This window comes from Thunnus albacares, chromosome 20, assembly GCF_914725855.1.
Source record: "Thunnus albacares chromosome 20, fThuAlb1.1, whole genome shotgun sequence".
Lineage (NCBI taxonomy): Eukaryota > Metazoa > Chordata > Actinopteri > Scombriformes > Scombridae > Thunnus > Thunnus albacares.
The window spans coordinates 10,700,675-10,720,469 of record NC_058125.1 but is presented as its reverse complement, the minus strand read 5'-3'; the positions used below and the strand labels follow the sequence as shown (position 1 = coordinate 10,720,469).

The 19,795-nt window shown below is 38.5% G+C and overlaps 2 protein-coding genes across 5 annotated transcripts in view; one reads left to right on the top strand and one right to left on the bottom strand.

Moving 5' to 3' along the window:
* Window positions 1–3,319: 3,319 nt before the first annotated feature.
* On the bottom strand, window positions 3,320–16,605 carry LOC122970677 (sodium-dependent neutral amino acid transporter B(0)AT2-like). 2 transcript variants are annotated; one of them, XM_044336832.1, is made up of 13 exons: window positions 16,519–16,595; window positions 15,202–15,302; window positions 13,492–13,711; window positions 12,628–12,785; window positions 11,607–11,727; window positions 11,321–11,496; window positions 9,996–10,106; window positions 9,663–9,904; window positions 8,331–8,508; window positions 8,028–8,229; window positions 6,067–6,226; window positions 5,775–5,937; window positions 3,320–5,444 (listed from the first exon to the last, which is right to left on the bottom strand). In XM_044336832.1, exons 3-13 carry the CDS (start codon window positions 13,709–13,711, stop codon window positions 5,196–5,198), a joined length of 1,980 nt encoding a protein of 659 aa, XP_044192767.1. In that variant the 5' UTR covers window positions 15,202–15,302; window positions 16,519–16,595; the 3' UTR covers window positions 3,320–5,195. The 2 variants fall into 2 exon arrangements, with proteins under 2 accessions (XP_044192767.1, XP_044192768.1); XM_044336833.1 differs by lacking the exon at window positions 15,202–15,302 and having other exon boundaries at window positions 16,519–16,605.
* LOC122970675 (epidermal growth factor receptor kinase substrate 8-like protein 1) overlaps window positions 12,714–19,795 on the top strand; it is a 15,789-nt gene continuing 8,707 nt past the window's right edge. The window contains exons 1-6 of one of the 3 annotated variants that reach the window (XM_044336829.1): window positions 17,115–17,277; window positions 18,222–18,265; window positions 18,662–18,710; window positions 18,815–18,973; window positions 19,103–19,252; window positions 19,362–19,444. In XM_044336829.1, the coding sequence (XP_044192764.1) occupies window positions 18,681–18,710; window positions 18,815–18,973; window positions 19,103–19,252; window positions 19,362–19,444 (422 nt within the window). In that variant the 5' untranslated portion in view covers window positions 17,115–17,277; window positions 18,222–18,265; window positions 18,662–18,680. Of the gene's footprint in view, window positions 12,799–17,114; window positions 17,278–18,221; window positions 18,266–18,661; window positions 18,711–18,814; window positions 18,974–19,102; window positions 19,253–19,361; window positions 19,445–19,795 lie in introns of those variants that run through there. The other 2 variants (XM_044336830.1, XM_044336828.1) reach the window with 2 other exon arrangements.

Genomic DNA, 19,795 nt, shown 5'->3' with positions numbered 1-19,795 from the left:
CAGCTGCTTTAGCAGAGATCTTGATAGTCTTGAACATCATGTTTCAGACCACCTGCACTTATTCTGTAAGTATGAGCTGTCAGACCAAACTTACAGACAGAGAAAAACTAAAACCCTCCTTCAGTCTATCAGAGCTGGGATGACTTTTAAACATTTCCAATCAGGCAGATTCTCTGTTGCAACCTGTGCTATCAAAGGTCACAAAGAACAACAAATGTTCATGTTGTCCTCACATTCAAGTCTGTAGCTGACACAGCTGCTCAGATGATATGCTTCAACTTTCCCAGCAGATAATGGTGCAGGTGGACAACATACAGAAGGTGATGGGAATATTTTGGTGGAGAGCATGATTAGAGATATGCTCTTCACTCCGGAAACTGCAGCATGCCTGGGCCTTTAGGTGGGTGACAACCACTAAATGCTTCAATGGAGAAGCCCTGTAAGAACTAGAATACTGTATGTACTTAAATAAATAATAATAATAATGACTTAATTTATATAGCACCTTTTAAAAACAGAGTTACAAAGTGCTGTACATACATAAAATAGTGGAAATTAATGAAAGTCATGGGAAAAAAAGACAAAGCATCAGTTAACAAAGCAAGTATTACGGGGCAGTTACAAATATGAATGTAAAAACAATGAAAATGAATAAAACAAACAAAAAGTAAATAAATAAGTAGAAACCAAAATAAAAACAGAAATAAAAAGCACAGGGGGCAAAGAGGATGACCTCAGTTTTGGTGTTTTTGAGCTGAAGAAGGTTGTCATACATCCAATTTTTAATGTCTACTAAGCAGTTATGAAGGGTTTGTCGGCTAGTTTTGTCATTAGGTCACATCGGCAGGTAAAGTTGTGTGTCTTCAGTGTAGAAATGGAACTGAATATTATGGTGAAAAGGATGGGACCTAAAATTGAGCCCTGGGGGACACCATAGTTGGTAGGAGCTAGGGATGACACAGAATCACCTGTACTAACAGAGAAGTGTCTACCAGTTAAATATGAAGTGAACCACTTAAGGGCAACACCAGAGATGCCCATACAGTCCTCCAAACAGTTGAAGAGGACAGTAAGATCAGTGATGTCGTAGGCAGAGCTCAAGTCCAGCAGGACCAGGATTGAGCAGTTACCTGAATCAGGAGGTCATTGCTCACCCTCAGAAAGGCAGTTTCTGTGCTGCAAAGGGCAAGGAAACCTGAATGAAATTTTTGATAGAGATTGTTACTACTGAGATGAGCAATCAGCCGGTGGAATCCAACTTTTTAAACAACCTTGGAAAGAAATGTGGGTTTGGTGATGGGTCTGTAGTTCGGGGACCTGTTAACAATAGAAAAAATGTGCAGGGAGAACCTCCTTCAAAAATGAAGTTGGTAAAATGTTCAAGAAGCAGGTAGAGAAATTCATATTATTGATAATTTTCAGCAGAATTTCAAGGGAAATTTGGTTGGATGAGGAAAAGTAGCCAAAAGAGGGGCTTGGAGTGGGTTCTACTAATCTCCTAGATTTAGAAGCTCCCACAAGTGGCTGACTGCTGTTGAACATTGATCTGATGGAATTGATTTTGTCTTTAAAATGGGTTAAAAAATCAGTTACAAAGTTCAGGAGAAGCATACCTGTCCATACCTGTACCATTCTAAAGTTATGGTAGTTGCTGGAGATCAGAGTGGAGAAATATTTTGCCATAATCTCTCATGCAAGCTGTAAGAATTTGGTTGAATACCTGTAATTTAGTGGATTACCACTTGCACTCAAGTTTTCTGAGTTTTCCTCTAAACTTACAAGCATATTTGTTCAGCCAGGGATCTATTATTTTTATAGTATATAGGGTAGGCACGAAATTTAGTCGGAGCCGCTGATTCAAAGTAGCTAAACAGATACTATTGAAATGATTTTGCTGATCAACAGTGGGTAGATGAGTAGCTGGGGCAGTGGCAGAGGAGAGAAAGGCCTGGCTAAATGTGCTGGTGGTTGAGGGGTTAAAGATACAAGAGTAGGTGGGGGCAGACAGTTTGCCAGGAGGACGGACAGAAAGTAGATTAAAAAGAATGAAAAATGATCAGAAATACACAGATCAATAGTTTCTAGATCAACAATATTTACACCAAAGGTTAACACTAGGTCGAGTTTGTGACCTTGGATGTGGTTTGACCCAGTGTCATGAAGTACACAGTTAAAAGATTGTAAAAGATTTTAAAAAACCGCAGCTAAAACATTTGCATGTCACTAAGAATGATAACATGGTCATATTTTAACATGGTCAGTGATAACAGTAATAGAGAGTAAAAGAGAGTTCAGTAATAAAGGAGCTTACCATGATGAAAGGAAAGGTATTCAAAGAGGATAATTCACCACAAGGTACAGTACTGCAGATCAAGTTATCCCTATAAATTACAGCTACCCCACCACCGCTGTCAGAGAGCCTAGAGGTGTGTAAGTAAGAGAAATTGGGAGGGGAAGCCTCATTTAATGGTGTAAAATCATCACATTTCAACCAAGTTTCAGTTAGCTGGAGGATGTCAATATTATTTGAGATAATAAAGTCATTACAAATGAATGACTTGTTATTGAGTGACCTAACATTTAACAGAGTAGTTTTAATGTGGGTGGGAGTCAAGGGAGAGCATTCAACATTAATTAAATTATTAGCATTTACTCCACAGCAAGTAGATTTCTATAGACTGTGTAAGCAGGCTGGGCGGGTGGCAAATGAAAATAAGGGTTAGATAATCTGTTGGTAATATGGACAGGAATAGGAATAGCAATGCTATGATCATTCCACAAGGGGGAGTATAACTTAATGAACACTACATGCTCAGCACGCCTTTAATAGATAAAAGTCAAAAAACATGATTCATACTGATATACAGCTGTCTGAGATTATGTGTGAATTCCCTGCTTCTTAACAGCTTGAATTTGGCATCATGCATCCAGTTCCAAGGAACATGCGGATCAGTTTCCTGCCTCATTACAGGTGTCACTCATCCCTTAAATTAAATTATTCTTTTCAGTATGTGTATAATTTTCTGCTTTGGAGCTGTTGTCTGTGAACTAAATGACATTTTTGGCATAACATGCATCCACTCAAAAACACTGAAAGTACAATCACCAGCCAGCTATACTGTATATGTCAAGAAATGTTTTGTGACATTTCTTCATACGTGATAGGTGACAGAATAGAGCAAACCATGAAATATTGTATCTAACAAATTTATATTAAAGGTAGAAAACCAACTCTATAGCGTATGAGACCTCTTTTAGCTGTGGTATTAAAACTGTATAGAGTAACTGCACTGTTGTGAATAACAGAAAAGATTCAATATAGCGCTGAAAGATATTTTAATAAAAATGATGGCAACAATATATTACATAGCATTGGCATTATATTACATTTTCTCAAAAAATCCTTTTATACAGACTACATATAACACTATTAAAAAGGGAATCTACAAAAAGAAATGTTTTTCAAACTATACATATGCTGGAATGCTTTTAACATTTTGTTCAATCAGCCTCATTAAATCTGAAGGCACTTTGTACATGAACATTCAACAGCATTCAAGTTCATTAAGATCAATTCATCTTTGATAGTAACCTGCTGAAAATGTAAAAATATTACAACTTTATTCTCAGCAAAATGGCTACGAAAATACAAAAAGAGTGATGTGGCTTTGTGTAAAATCTTATCACAAATCTGAGCAGTTAAGTCTAAAAAATTATTTTTTGCAAGATCAGCACCTTAATTACGTCACATACTTTTAACTCAGAACTGAAGTCATACTTTGTCTGGTCAGTGGTTTTATATAGCTTTTTAAAAATTAAGCTAGTTTCCTCCTTAACCCACTTTATAAAAAAAAAAAAAAAAAAAAAAAAAAAAAAAAGCTTCATGCAAACTTCCAATTTCCAAATAAAAATTGACATACAATCCCACAAATGTTGCACAAATTACATTTGTTCTTAGAGCATTTTTACATGTACTATATACATATTTACATTACTATTTTTAATCTTTCTTCATGGTATCTGTGCCATGCTACCAAAAGGTTCAGCAAAAATCTGGCTGCCAACAGTCGGTGTACCTGTTAATGTCTGACATCACAACTATTAAAAAAAAGAACAGGGTGATGGGAACTTAATTTCCAACTTGATTGATTGTAAAATATAAATCCCTGTAAAACCAAGTGAGAAAAAAAAACCAAAAACAAATGTGTGATACCATATGTATCAACTATTGGATTTCAGGTTGGTTTGAACAGAGAATGTTAACACGATTGTGCAGCTACACAATAAATATGTATACGTACCATATACTATCAAACTGTAGAACCAAAACAGTGACACAGGGCTCGATAGTATTTTTTGAGCTGTAAACATGGTTATAAGGCTTCTGTGTAGTGAACAGTATTAATACTGTAGCTGTAACAGTCTCGCTAAACATTTACACTCAGTTCATGAGCCTCCTGATTATTTCTGGACTGAAGTAACACCAAGTACAGCAACAGGTGCAGCTTTAGACAAGACAGCATCTATGTAGTGTTACATGCACCGTATGTATTTTCGTCTTACACACTGATACAGTGAGGTCATCATTTTCCTGTCTTGATTCAGGCTCAGTGTTTGTGTTGTAACTCAACTCGAATCATAACTGACAATCTAAAGCAACACAGCATGAAACGATTCAAACAAAACTGTCTCATATACTGTGCTATAAAAAGAATAATGACACTTATTAAAAATCTAAAAAAGAATATCACGGAAGAGCTTTAAATAATAGGTGAGATTTTAAAAAAATGTACTGTAATTCTTTCCCCTACAAAATGTAAGGAAAGTGTTGCTGATTTTGGAAAACTGATCATTTTTGGAATCATTGTAGGCTCTTGAAATGATTAAGTACATCTCATATGAAAGTACACCTAAAAAGGCTCACAGAAATGTGAGATAAAATAAATGGACAAATTATTGTCAGTTATACTAAACAAAAAAATGTGAGATTATGACATGATGTCTATGGCTTATATTGCAAACTATAAAATATTGATTTTACTCATTTGGACATCAACTATAAAATCAACAGTTATTGGGGATTTGTGCGACAACAAATTATTAGTTCCACATTTTCCACATTAAACAAAAGTTGGACTAAAATTTTGTCTGCATACTGCAAGTAATTTCTCACTGTGTAACATCAAGTCCAACATTCAAGACAAGGAGGCAGCAGCCCCGTTCCTTTGATCCAGTTCTGACAAGTCAGTCATGGGAGTTTCACACTTGTCGTCAGTGCTAACAATGCTGTACTGACCGATCTCTGTATCTCTGGATTTTTGTTTCGTCCTGTCCTGCAGAACAGAGTGGATAAAGGCCAGTGGGGTGGGCGTCATGGCAAATATGATCAGTAAAGCCAGAACAGCCAGAGCCCAGCCAGGGTACGGCAGGTGCTCCTCAGAAGCCTGAAAAAAGGGAATCAAATGAATCACTCAAAAACTGAAACAACTTGAACTTGAAACTACTACTATGAAGTGAGAGAAATCCACCGTTAATTATTTCCCTCAAGTAGGAAATAGGTGTAGAGAGTAATAGTACAGCAAGAGACAGCTTGCTTTATCATTTGCTAGTTTTTAAGTGCAGACAAAAACAACTTCTGTTGGCCTTACTCAAGATGCAACACGTCTTGTGGCAGCACTGCCTGAAGCTGTTCATAATTTAGGTAATAGATAACAGTTTTTTCAGTGTTAACACATGAAGGGTGTATTTTCTCTCTTTAATATAACTCTCCATACCTTTGCTTGGTTCCATGCCATGTAAGTGGGTCGTGTGATGAACATGCGAACGATTGTGGCTCCGAGCAGCCCCAGCATAGCAAGCAGGCAAATGTATTTCCACAGGTACTTGTAAATTGCAGGGGGACGCCAGCCCAGCATGACCTCAATGTCGTCAAGGAATCTTCAAAAACAGAGTGGTAAATTTTAAGGAATTACATATTTCTGTGACAAACACTAGTAAGTTAAACTTTACATCGAATTCAGGATTTCAAGATTTAAGACAGTTACCCTAAATGAAAATAGACCTCACCTATCAGCTCCATACATCCAAGACACACTAAAGGTCTCAAAAACTACCACAATGATGAGCGGCAGGGTGGCAGAGTAATCATCAAACATGGTAACAAAGTAGTTCCCACAGCGCTGGGTGAAGAGCAGGCCAATCAGAAAGCCAATGATGCAGCTGAAAACTGGAAAAATCATAACAGGCATGTTAGGATAAACCAAAACATCTTCTAAGAAAGAGAGAACATGGAGTCATGTACTGAGGGTCAATAGTTTTTGGTTTCTCCTGAAAAACTACATCCATTGAATTGAACTAATTTTGTTCCCTCTCTGTTTGAAGGCATCAGTAAAATAAGGTGATGGATTCTTGGGTTGGCAGGAATCTTGGTCAGTCTCGGCTCTTCATGGCAGGTGACGAGACAACACTGATCTACTGGCAGCAAACTGGCAAAATAACCAAGTGAAGTAAGAATGTACTGTCCAAAAGCACTTAGTGGCAAATATAAAATTACCATGCAAGTGATGCCAAAAATGAAATATTTTAATGACGTTGCCTGGGGCAGTACAAAAAATGTGTTTGTTTTTGTATCTCCTTTTACAGACCTGCCAACCTGTATGCATTTTGCCTAGCGGGCTGGTATTTTGACATCAAAATACACTGTGTGGACCTAGAAGTTGCTGCAGGAAGCCTCCCAATTCAGTGAAGCCCATGTATTTCTATTTCACCTGTCATGCTCTCAGATATGTCTGCTTGCTTATGAGATTATATTGACTGGAACGTCCTAATTTTTCTGAACGAAATGAGCTATAGCAATCACAGGTTTGATCTGGATTTGACTGACAAAACAGGTGGTCTAAACACGAATGCTTGTGATTCAATAGCTAGCTAACATGCTAGCTAACATTACACGTACACATGAGAAGTAACTTGCCCAGCAAGGACACTTTGAAGTCACCATGAGATACTGAAGGAGCAGTGTGTGTGTGTGTGTGTGTGTGTGTGTGTGTGTGTGTGTGTGTGTGTGTGTGTGTGTGTGTGTGTGTGTGTGTGTGTGTGTGTGTGTGTTTGTGTGTTGGCACTGTGTAGTCTATAACTTTGCCTACTCGAGGAAAATTTCAAGCAAAGGAAACACCCCCCTCATTGCAAATTCAGTCCAATCTGTAAGGAGGGATGTGATTGCTTCAACAGATACAACAGCCATGTTCATATTCAGCCTGTATTGTTATTAGGTCATCATACCATTAAGTAATAGCCTACCTATAATGAGAACAGTTATATTAAACAGCTCTAAAATATTTATTTCACCATAGCCACAAAATAGTCTGTTTAGGCTGGTTTGGTTTTTACAGCTGCACTGTCATCATCTTTTCAAATTAGCTGAAAATCATATTTCCAAAAATCAAATTGGCTTAAGGTTTCATTATTGTGGAAGTTTAAACAATAGAAACTATATAAATGCAGCAGTAGTGGTAGGTTAGTGTGTAGCCTGAGTGAAATTGTGTTCCTTGGTAAACTGTGTTTATTCAGGTAAAAGACAAACAGGCATAAATGACCAACTAACAGTTTTGGCATCTGCAGATATTTTTTTAAGTAATCTGTTAATGGCATCAAGAATTTTCATATCAGTGCATCCCTCACTTTTTTGTCTGTTTGACTGCTTCCATGTATGCAAATGATATACTGTAATGCGTATGTATGCAAATTATGTACAATAATTCATTGTGTGAACAGCAGTGATTTGCATCTGACGCATCTAGGTCGGTCTAAGTGGTACTCAAAAAATTTGTCCAGGTTGACAGGTCTGCTTTTGATACAGAACCTGACCACTGAATCTTAGCTGTTCAAGGGCCAACAATAAATGGCAGGCTGGATGCCTCTAATAAATGAATTGAGGAATCAAGGTTTTTATAACATAGCTACATGTGCTATCTGGAGTCTTGTCAGTAGTGACAAAAACCAATGGTAGAGGTAAAAGAGTTGTTTACTTGTGAGTTTGGTCTTGTTGTTGGCCAGAGTCTTGAAGCGGTCTGTGAGTGGGGCGAGGATGCCTTCCATAGTGCCAAACATAGTGCTGAGTCCTAAGTTCAGCAGCATGAGGAAGAAGAGCGCTGACCAAAAAGGGCTGCCAGGAAGGAGTGACATGGCCTCTGTGAAGGCAATAAAAGCTAGACCTGTTCCCTCCACACCCTGAACACAAACAAAAGTCCCAACTCAAGAGTTAATGTCCCTCAATCTAATCACTCACATTTTTTTAAAAACATGACAATATTTTAAAAACCGCCCTTTACCTTCTGCATCTCTATTTCCAGGTCACAGTCTGTTAAATTGCCTGAGATTTTGTTTCCATGTTGTTTAAACCAGGCACGGTAGTCCTCTAGGGCCACAGAGCTGGGATCAGAGTAGTCAAAGCCTGGCTTCCAGCTACGGTCCTCAAAACCGTTTGGCTCTGGCAGCAGTTTCACATTACTAAGAAAAAGAAAAAATAATATACAACCATAAAAATATGCTGTGTATACATCATACCCTCACATTATGTAAATATCTGATGAAATGCATACAAAATATGGTGTGTGATGCACAGAGAAACTGTACCAATCAACTATGCCATGTCAAAAACAGTGTTTGAGATACTGTCCAGATTAGGGATGCAACGATTATAGATTGATGGTACAATTATAATCTGAGGGAAAAATCACAGTTTCACAATTATTATGCATTAATTTATTTCACAATACTACCAATGGATAAAAAAAAAAATTTTTAAAAAAAAAAATCACATGAGCATCTTTTGTTTTGAGGAGCATAAGGCAAACAAGCTTCACTAAGGATTCTGCAACAGAGGGTTCAACTGCAGCAGCACCAGAGCTAGTCTGAGGCTAAAAGTGAATAAGAAAAATGAGAATAAATAATCCATGCCGAGATGAACTGCGAATGGACACTGCAGTAATGACTTAAGTTAATTTCTAATATTTAAAATATAGTATTTTTATTTATTATAATTATTAATATAAGATTAAGATTAACTTTATTGATCCCCTAGGAGAAAATATTAATAATGTAAGTGATAAACTGATGTGTTTTCATCAAGTGTCATCCATGCCCATTTTTTAAATTCATTTTTTTTTTTTTTGGTGAATACAACACCTCAATGTTGGGTCCCTTTGCCATTGCCAGAACACTTCTCGTCTCCTTTAACTAATGTCACTCTCTCACACATAAATAAGGGAGTTGCTCTCGTGCCAGCATGTGTAACTTTGCGTACCAGAACTTGTTGCAGCACGGCATTTTAAGCTGTACACCAGGTTTGTTTTGGTTTTGCGGTGGAATTTCTGCCTGCAGTCTGCCTGTTGCACCTATGATCTTTTTTTTTTTTTTTTTTTTTTTTAAACACAGTTGTCTAATTTTGTTTTATTTTCCTCACAGTACAACCGTTGTTCATAGAAAAATTATTTACCATAATTTCCCTTTTTTGAGAACAGAACAGTGAGAACAGAAACACTCAGTGTAACTGAGCCTTTACGGTTACAAAACCGTAATGTTTTAAAGCGCAGTTAATAGTGAAATCAGTTAATCGCTGCATCCCTCCTCCAGATACAGATCTATCCGATAATTAAACATACCTGACGACACATGCCATGACCTTGTTTTTGGCGCGGAAGCCGAGCACAGCAAACACCACCAGAGTGGCCAGCACGGATGTGAGGAAGTTTATAGAGGAGACAGTGAAGGCATCACGGTGGCAGTTGTTGTTCTTGGGGTTGTAGGAGGAGTAGGCAATAATGGACCCAAAGCCGAGGCCCAGAGCAAAGAAGACCTGCGTGGCTGCCTGCCGCCACACCTGTATGTCTGCCCAGATTTCCAGCTGTAAATGTATGGAGTGGACAGATGTATCAGGAAAATATTCACATCTGCCTCCCTTTTCTATACTCAGATTGGATTTAATCTGCAGATACCTTGGGGTAAAACATGTAGGTGATTCCATCTAAGGCGCCATCGAGCATGAGTCCACGCACGAGGAAGCAGAACAGCACCACGTAAGGGAAGATGGAGGAGAAATACATCACCTAGGAAGTGAGAAAGAAAAAAAATTAAACCTGCCCAGTTTCGAGACAGCATTAAACTGCCTATTTACACTCTGTGTGTGTGTGTAATCTTTCATCTTGTTCCCTGCTAAATCCTACTAATTTTGCTGCCATAACAACCCATTTTCCCCACAGAGATGACTACAGTTTCCTCTGGTCTTAAGTGTAATTCCTGCTGCTCGTTATACACTGAACATATGGCCCTCGTGATCAAGATGCCAGCTGCCTAAGTCAGTAATAGTGTGAAACACCTGATGTCAGCCTGTGCAGGATTAAACTACCCCTCAGATGACAGCCTTAACACGAAATACAGTAAATAAATATATTCCACTCCTCCTTGTGATATATTTGTTCCAGGCAGGATTAAATTGTTTGCTCAGTAAACAGAAACAACCACCGGACCACTAATGCCATCTAGATAAAACTCCAGGAAGCTTTACAGAAAAATAATTGGCTGACATGCATTTGGAAAACCAAACAGTATTAAAAAATACTGATTAAAAAAAAAAAAAAACTCTTCTTATAATTAAAAGACACAATATGTGGATTTTTCCATTTAAAGTGGGTCAACACATCAGCCAGACATTCCAGAGATTCCAACACGTACGGGAACCCTGAATCTAAGCCCAACACATGACCAGGATTTGACCAAACTAAGACTGTCCAAACAGTGTAGCTCACCATACAACTCCACACTTCAGTATTTTTCAGTAAGGTAAATTAACATCTTCTCTTCTCTCTTATTCATTTTTCTTATAATCACTGTAACAGTACATTTAATAACTAAAATCAGTTACATTTTTATTTGGGAAAATGATGGTAACTTTCAAAATGGATATTTTCTAAGCAAGCCAACTATTTAACATTTAACAGAAATATCACAGTACCATTTCAAATGCATATGAGTTTATACTATGTTAACAATAGCATATTATGTACTGCTTCATCATAACGCAGGTAAGAACTTACACCAGTCAATCATTTAAATCTGTGAGGTTTAAACTCATCTAGTAACTGACTGAAAAACGCTCCTCAGCCAAGTATTTGCAGTGTTTGAAGCTCCTGACCATCACGACTCCACATGAGAGAGCAGCTAAACTTGAAAAAACAACCACATTTTTTCGACTGGAACAGTTCCCTTAAATGGTAAAATGAGCACTCTGAAATCGAGGTGTCATCACAGATCAGACAGTTACCTTGACAGAGCTCTTGATACCCTTGAACATTCCCAGGCACACGATGGTCCAGGCCGCCAGCAGACAGCAGACGATGTGGATGTTGAAAGAGCCCGTCTCATCAATTGAGTCTGTGATATCCAGAGCTTTACGGTACCAGAAATACGATGTGGGGGAGCTCTTTTCACATTCCTTTACTGATGTGAAAAGAAAAAAAAATAATTGAATAATCACTCTTGTGACTGCTGCCAATATATTTGACTGCTACGGTCTTGTCAATTTTGATGCTTTGATGCTGTGCGTTTACCAGTTACATTCCCCTGTTCTGGACACTGTTCCCAAGGTAAAGGTTGCTGAAACGAGTTCCCAAGGTAGAAAAGACTCCATGCAAGGATCACGTTGTAATAGAGAGCCACAAAGAAACACACCTGAGGACATTTGAGAACAAGATTATCGGGTTTATGAAATTATATAATGTTTAAAAGGATAACTGTGCAAATACAATTTACCATACAGCCAGCAAGAACTTTATTAGGAGCACCTGTGCAATCTAATGCAATCCAATGCAACAGCTCTGCCATAAATTCTACTGTTACGGTGATAATTCCACTTTGTTTATTATTGGTTGAAGTGCATTATATCGAAAACTCTTCCTACTATTTTGGCCCCCTCATATATGTTAATGGCATGGACAACATATTAGGAACACTTTTTAATATAATGCAGTCCAGTAAGCCACCACCACCACCACCACCCACTACGACCTCAATAATAAACAAAGTCGAATTATCACCTTACTGACAGTGTCAACAAAAACTGGAAACATATAAGCTTCATAAAAGTAGAATTTATGGCAGAGCTGTTTTATTGGATTGCATTAGATTGTTACTAATAAAGTGTTCGCTGAGTGTATGTTACATTCGAAAATAGTGAACAAGAAAGAAAAGAAATCTATATGGTTTGGGTGTCAGTTCCACAAAATCAAAGAGCAAGTGCTTCTCTTTCTACAGCTGCGGTTGCTTACTTATATTGAAGAGAAAAAAAAAACAGAAAAGGCACCAAAATTTCCATCAATAATACCCTTGATAGAAAATAACCCAAAAAAATCCACAACCTCACTCCTTGTAGCCATTACATCATCACTTTTGTTATTTTAACAACTAGTTTATTGTTTTTTTTGTGACTCTACTGGCAGAAGCCATTCTCAAAAACAGAACATTACTAACCGAGGTAGAAATACACAACCTAGAACGACACCTGGAACGCATTAAAAATCATAAACTGACTAATAGTTTGAGAATGTGGGTTAATCATATTGTTAAATTTACCACACAGCTGGAGTAGCCGATCCCTGCGAGCTTGGGGGAGATGTATTTCCACACTCCGATGCTGCCTTGTCGGATGGCCTGACCGGCTGCCAGCTCCAGGAAGAACAGGGGAATACCCACAACCAGCATCAGCAGCACATACAGGAGGAGAAAAGCTCCTGAGGACACGAGGTGACCAGAACTCAGTTAGCAAGTTTATCTCAATTTGACACTGAACACAAAATATATATAAAGTTGCAGCAGACTGTTCTTTAATCCTACACCAGCAGGAGTTTTGCAATACTATGTGCTATTGAAAGTATGTCTGCCCCATCCTGCTGAGTAAATAAGACACATGTACCTTGTACAGACTTTTTTTTTTTTTTTATCTACAAAAATGCAAACCTGGTAATTCAAATGTTTCATAAGTTGCCATTAGTGGACAAACTGATAGTGAGCCTTATTAAAGCTGAAAAACTTCAACTTAAGGCAGCAAAAAACAAAAAAAGATAAAAATGTTACAAATTGTGTCCTTATTTCAGTTAACAGTTTATATTGTTGCCCCTTGCGACAGATATAAACCAGATGCTGGAACATCAGACTTCAGAGCAGCAGTGTTTAGTGTGTTTACAGATAGTTTTTACATCTCCACACAATATGATAAATAAGTGTGCTGTTCACATTTGGAGACCAATGGTTTGTAGTTAATGCATTTACATGCATCTCTAAACACTCATACATAAGCCCGATATTAATAGTCTCCCTTTCATCACATGCTCATCCTGTGATGACGCTGACCACCCACTCTCTTAAATAGTGTGTGTCCTGCACCCCCTCCCCTCCTGTCGCAGTCAGCTAAAGTGGATGACAAGAATATGTACTTACCTCCTCCATTCTGATGGCACAAATATGGAAACCTCCAGACGTTGCCGAGCCCAACGCTGAATCCCACCTGAGCCAAAAAATACTCTATTTTACTGTTCCATCCAGCTCGAGCCGCAGGCTCAGACGAGCCCTGCTGGCTCTCATCACCAGCGTAGCCATTGACCTCTAACTCAGTGGTTACTGTCTTGTCATCGTCAGTGGGCAAGGGCTGCTTCTCCATCTATCACAAGAGGGAACAAAAGAAAATAGTAAAGACACTCCGGTCAACACATGAAGGAGTAAGGAGCCACTGCACCAATGAAGCCCGACTGTGGCTGATTATCTATGATGGTCAAACCATCCAGTCATCCTGATTTTTATAGACTTATGAGGACTTTTCTACAACTGAAAAGTTATTCCTGAGGTGCTGCTCAGTCAGCGGTGGCCTTACTCATGGTGTGCTATAAATAGATTTACTACTCTGACCCCAACAAGCAATCTACTGTTTCACTCATTCACTCTGGTGATGTGTGTGTGTGTGTGTGTGTACACTCAGTTGCCAGTTTAGATTAGAGCTGCAACAATTAATCATCAAATAATTGCCAACTAATTTGATAATAGATAAATTGTCTTGAGTCATTTTTTAAGAAGAAAAATTTGAAATTCTCTGATTCCAAGCCCTCAAATGTGAAGGTTTTCTGGTTTCTTTAGTCCTCTGTGATGATTAACTAAATATTTTTGGGTTTTAGACTGTGCGTTGAGACAAAACAAGACATTTGAGGACATCACCTTGGGCTGCGGGAAACAGACATTTTTCACCATTTTCTGACATTTTATGGACCAAACAACTAATGGATTATATCCAGTAAATAATTGACAGATTAATCTTTAATGAAAATAACTGTTAGTTGCAGCCCTAGTTTAGATACACCAACAAAAACTAATGCTGTCTAACATAAAAGCCCTGCAATAAATGCTACATGAAGGTTGTATTAAACTATTTTAGAGATAAGTCATTTTGGAGACTCTAGTTTGTGGTGGTTTTGAGTGAAATTGTGATATCATGAAGGGAGTATCTAATATTTTGTCCAACCCTTTTACGCCTATGAGAATAGGATAAACTGGCATGTTATTGTACATATAAGCAGCCCGCTATCCAACCAGCTGGTTAATTACACTAATTGCATTTACCTTGAAACCCAGGTGTAAAATAATCCCTGATTAGTCTGGACGAGTCTGTCAATCTCCCCATACACTTCACATTATTCAACTTTTTTGTCATTTAACAAGTACCTAAACAACGTCAGACTACAGGCAACTTTCCAATGTTCATATCACCTTCAGTGCATTTTTAATAAAGAACATTAGCTAGTTGTTGAGTCTATGCGCGGTATCTGAAATCATATCAGTGAGCTGCAACATGCAGAAGTCAATCCAGCATCCAGAGCGGATCCATTGACCAAACTGACTGGACCGCCAGCAAATGCCGTTAACAGGGAGGTAGAAGAAACACTCGAGGTGGTTGAAAACCGATAATGTCGGAGATAATCTTTTATTCTTCCGTCCATTCACAGGAGGAAACGAGCACGTGCAGCTGCCGTTTGTACTGTCACCGTGCTAACGTATTCCTCTGTTTCTATCGCTCACATTAACAGGAACATAACGGATAATTTAATGCAGATATTCAAGTGTATAAAGAGAAATGAGGCATTGAATGCGTTGTTTTCTTACCGCCTAAACGTCCGCGTGCTGTATTGTGGCAGTTTCGTGATGAGTCGTGGTCGTGTGCTTGTTTCTTCCGTGTGATGCAATAAAACCGCTGCGTTCAAGGGCTGTAAGAAATATTACACAATGGGTGTAATGGTTATTTTCATTATCGATTGATGTGTCGATTTTTTTTTTTAATTTTTTACACTTCATCAATTAATCGTCAATAAAATGTCCACTTTAATTTGCTTTTATTTTATTTTTTTATTATTATTACTGATGCACTATTCACTATTCTTCTTATACTGTGGGGAATTTTTATGTAATTTGACACATAATATTTATACGCTCATCATATACTTGTAGTACGCAAAATCTTGAACTTCAAAGTACTAAACTAGTACTATAGCTCTTAAGTAAATTTAATGGATAAAAAATACAATATTCCCCACTGAATTGTAATAGAGAATAAGAATAAAGTAGTAGAAAATTGATATACTCGAGCAAAAAATGTAATGTAATTTTGTAATAAAAGGGTCGCAGGGGCTGTTGACACTTTTAAATGAACTCGACAACTATTTGCACCTGTTTAGCTCATTTACACTGGGCCGCATGGTTGAGTCCAAATAACTCTCATACACACATGAAGGCCGTGAACGCAGCATAAGCTTAATTTATTTATTTTCCAACATGTAGCTGTATGATGCCTGGTGAACACGCAGTTCAACAGTGAAAATTGGACTACAGCAACTTTTTGTAAAATATTGTATGCAATTGAAAACACATAACTTTGAAAGTTGACAATGTTGAAGAAAAGCTGAATCAGTTGACGCCTCGCGGAATGTCAAACATAACACGTGGCAAATATTTACTTTCTCCATTTTATCTTGTGACAGTTTTGACAGCTTTTATTTCCTTATCGAATGTTTCTCGCCTGTTTAGTTTTTACATTTTAGTTCATGGGAAACAAAAGACATGAAAACTGTCACCTATCATCAAACACGGGTTTCTCAAGCCGACTTGAATGAAGTCACATCCTCGAACAGAGACTCTAATCGCATTAATGATCAGTGATGTTCAGTGTTAAACTACATTATTTGTCATCAAAGCTATCAGTCCCAGAGGCATCTACCAGGATACACTGACCTGGCAGAGTGACATTTATCTGCGCAGTCACACACATACACACACACACACACGCACGCACACACACACTGTCTGCCACGTATGCCAGTTTTGAAGGTAAACAAAACACAAAATCTGCTCCTATTACCAACCCATAACCCTACAGTGTAATCACTCAGATATAATGACATGCATGTATTAAGAAGAGATAAATACCTTGTGGCATCAAACAATGGAGATTATTGAAAAGTTATCCAAATGTCCTCAAACCAAAGTCAAGCACTAACCTCCTTGCTGCCACTTCACCTGACTCCTCCTATCTCCTCTATTGGTGCATCAGCTGGAGGCTTGTCCACCGCCAATTAAGGACTGTTATGAAATGTGATACCCCGCTTTCCTACTTTCTTATTGTTTTTTTTCCAACTCTATGTATCTATGTGCATCCCCCAGGCCAACTGTGTTCTGGATAAAGATGTCTAATGAGGAAATAATGAATCTTTATCTATTTTGTTTGCTTAAAAGTAGTGCAATTTGAATACATAAAGTCTAAATATATTAGAATCAGCCTATAAAATACCTATGGTGTGTATTTAATCAGAGATTGAAACTCCCCCCAGGTTGGTAAACCCCCCAACTTCCCAGAAGAAATACAATAGAAGACATAACCACTGGTAGCCGCAGCCCTGCACAGTGTCCCAATGTAAAAATACACACACTTGTCAGTATGTGGGTGTACAGGAGAGAGAATGAGCAAATATTTTTATCTCTAAGGTGGGGTGGTAGACTGGGGCGGGACTGTGCAAGGTGACACACCTCTGCTGCTCTGTAAAAGCTTTCAATGCCACAGAGAGGAGGGTGGAGGAGCGAGATACCTGCAGTCACACTGAGACACAGGACAGATTTTACTCTCAGTATAAACACACATACACAGCTGTTGACATCAGGATTAAAGTGCTGGAAGCCTATCAACCTTTGGTAAGTTGATTAAACATCTGTTTCCGATCACCAGTTGCTGTAGTTGGTATTCATGACTGCTATACTGAAAGGTTTAAGAGTCAGAATTTGTAAGATTTAAAACTACTTGATTTGGACATGAACAGTAACCAATAATCTAAGTATGTGGAATTTCGATACATGTTTGATCGTTTTTTATGCTACTATTGACTGATTATTTCTAGAGGTTTGGCAAGTTGCTTGAAAAACATTATACCATCACTAATTCAATATTTTTAGTCTCTGAGGTTTTGCTGATGTTGATTTCAGAATCAAAAACATCCTGTACATTTAACTAAATGCAGACAATATTCCTATTACAACACATTTTTATCATTTTGCAAAATAACAACCAACCTGATCTTTTTCCTCCCAAACTATGTTGAAATACAGATACGGGACCAAGTGTGCACACATTCAGGCAAATTATTCAGGTCCAAGACAAAAAAATTTTATCACAGGGTGGAAGGGAGTGAAGTCTGCAGACTATTAAGCTCCCAGTAAATCACTTTATTCTCTTTTTTGAGGCAACGTTTTGATCTGTAAGATCTCTGTCAGGCAAATGAAAAGAGAAACAGGCCTTTTTGTAGAGGCAGCAGTCAAATCAAATCCAGATATAGATAAGACCTGTTAGCGTGTAACAGTACTCTGGATGTGTGATCATGTGTTTTGTGATAGTTATTAACAGGATGATGTACTGAGGTCCAGTTCTCAGTTTTTTTTGTACAGAGACAGTAATTCTCAATCATACTAGTGTATGAATTTAAACTATTTTCACTTTTTCACTTAAGAATAGTGTATGCGCAAATTGCCAATGCTAATTCCCATCTAGAACATAATGTAAACACATTTTGTCCAAGTATTTTTGATGAAAGCAGTCTTAAGCAAGTGTAAGTGATACTGGACATTTGCTCTCTTGATACCAGTGATTCCGGCATTGATGGTCACAGAGGAGCAGAGAGATTGAATGGTGAGATACACTGTATTGTTGTCAGACTGGTTGGGCGGCTCACTCACACAGCTAAATCCCAGGTTACTGAATCAGAGATAGGTGCAGGCTGACGCAGACTGAAGTAGGGGAAGGGAAAATTTGAATGAGGATGTTTTTTTTGCAGGTACCAGTTAAGAGTTGTTAGTTCAGGATATAGAAAAAAAAATAGCTTAGTTGAAAACTGCTGCTTGCCTTAAAGCGACAAATCCATTAGTGTCAGATGAACCATCTACATCTGTGAGTGGATCAAAGGTCCTTTGACAACACCCTTTGTAACTCCACCTAAAATATTTTCTGAATGTGACCAATAATCTGCTCCCCTTCTCTACAGCCGCCTATATAGACTTAATCATCTTTCCATTTTCTCACCACCAGCTGACACAGTAGAGGAAGGATGACAAACATCTCACGATATCTTGTTAACGTAAGTCTCATCTGCTACACAGGTACCTTTAACTCAGCCTAATTCTCATCCCGAAACACATTTTCCTACTTCCTCATCCTTTACTTCTGCCTCCGTGTTTGCAGCACCTGCTGACATTCTCGCTCCAGGATGGCGATGTGCATAGCGTTGAGGAAGCCCAGTCGCGCTTCTCCATGCTGGCTCAGAACAAAAAGCTGTGGATTCAACAGATGTTCCTGGATGTTGGAGCGCAGGCCGTTCATCTCCGAGACACACAGAGCCAGGTGAGGACAGATGCATGATGGTCAACAGGGGGGTGGGGAGGGGTGGGTGGGGGTTGTGAGTGATTAAACAGGACGAATGAAGGTGACATCAGCATGCATAATGACCTTCAGTATCATCTTCTCATGCAGGACGAGCTAGAGTACTACTCTTTCAAATCCATCTACCGCTGCGACGCCATCAACACAGAAAAACTCTTCCCATCCCTGCTTCTGCTAGTCTGCCAAGGCGCCGACCAGAAGAAGCCGGACATTCACTTCTTCAGCTGTGAGACCGTGAAGGTGAGTTACAACACCTGAGCAACCCTTCTGCCTGCCTGAGTCAGTGTGTCAGGTGAAGTGCGGTTCAGGTTTTACAAGTGATGCCACTTTAAGATTCTTATTTACACAGGCGGAGAAAATTTGTGACGTCATCGCACGCGCGGTTTCAGGTTCCTCCACCAACAGGAGTAAGAAGCTTCCTGATGCCGTCAGGTACAGTGAACATCATGGTCATGGAGATGGTCTTTAAACCAATAAAAATGACACATCAGCTTCCAAGAAATATGTGAGAAAAACATCAACAATGGTTCTGATTAAGCCTTTAAATCATTGATCTGATGCTTTATTGGAAGAAAGTGTGTGTCTGTGTGTGTATGTTTCACAATGTTTTAAATAGAAAAAAGGTAAGAGAGGTGGTTGATGGCCAAACAAAAGAGAGATAATACACAATAGTTTGTTAGATGTGTCTCCCGTTCAACTGTTTGCTTTTCTCCTTTCTTGCTGCACATTATGTCTTACTTTCTATTGAATCAAAGTGGCCTGGTGTCACCATCCACCTGTCTG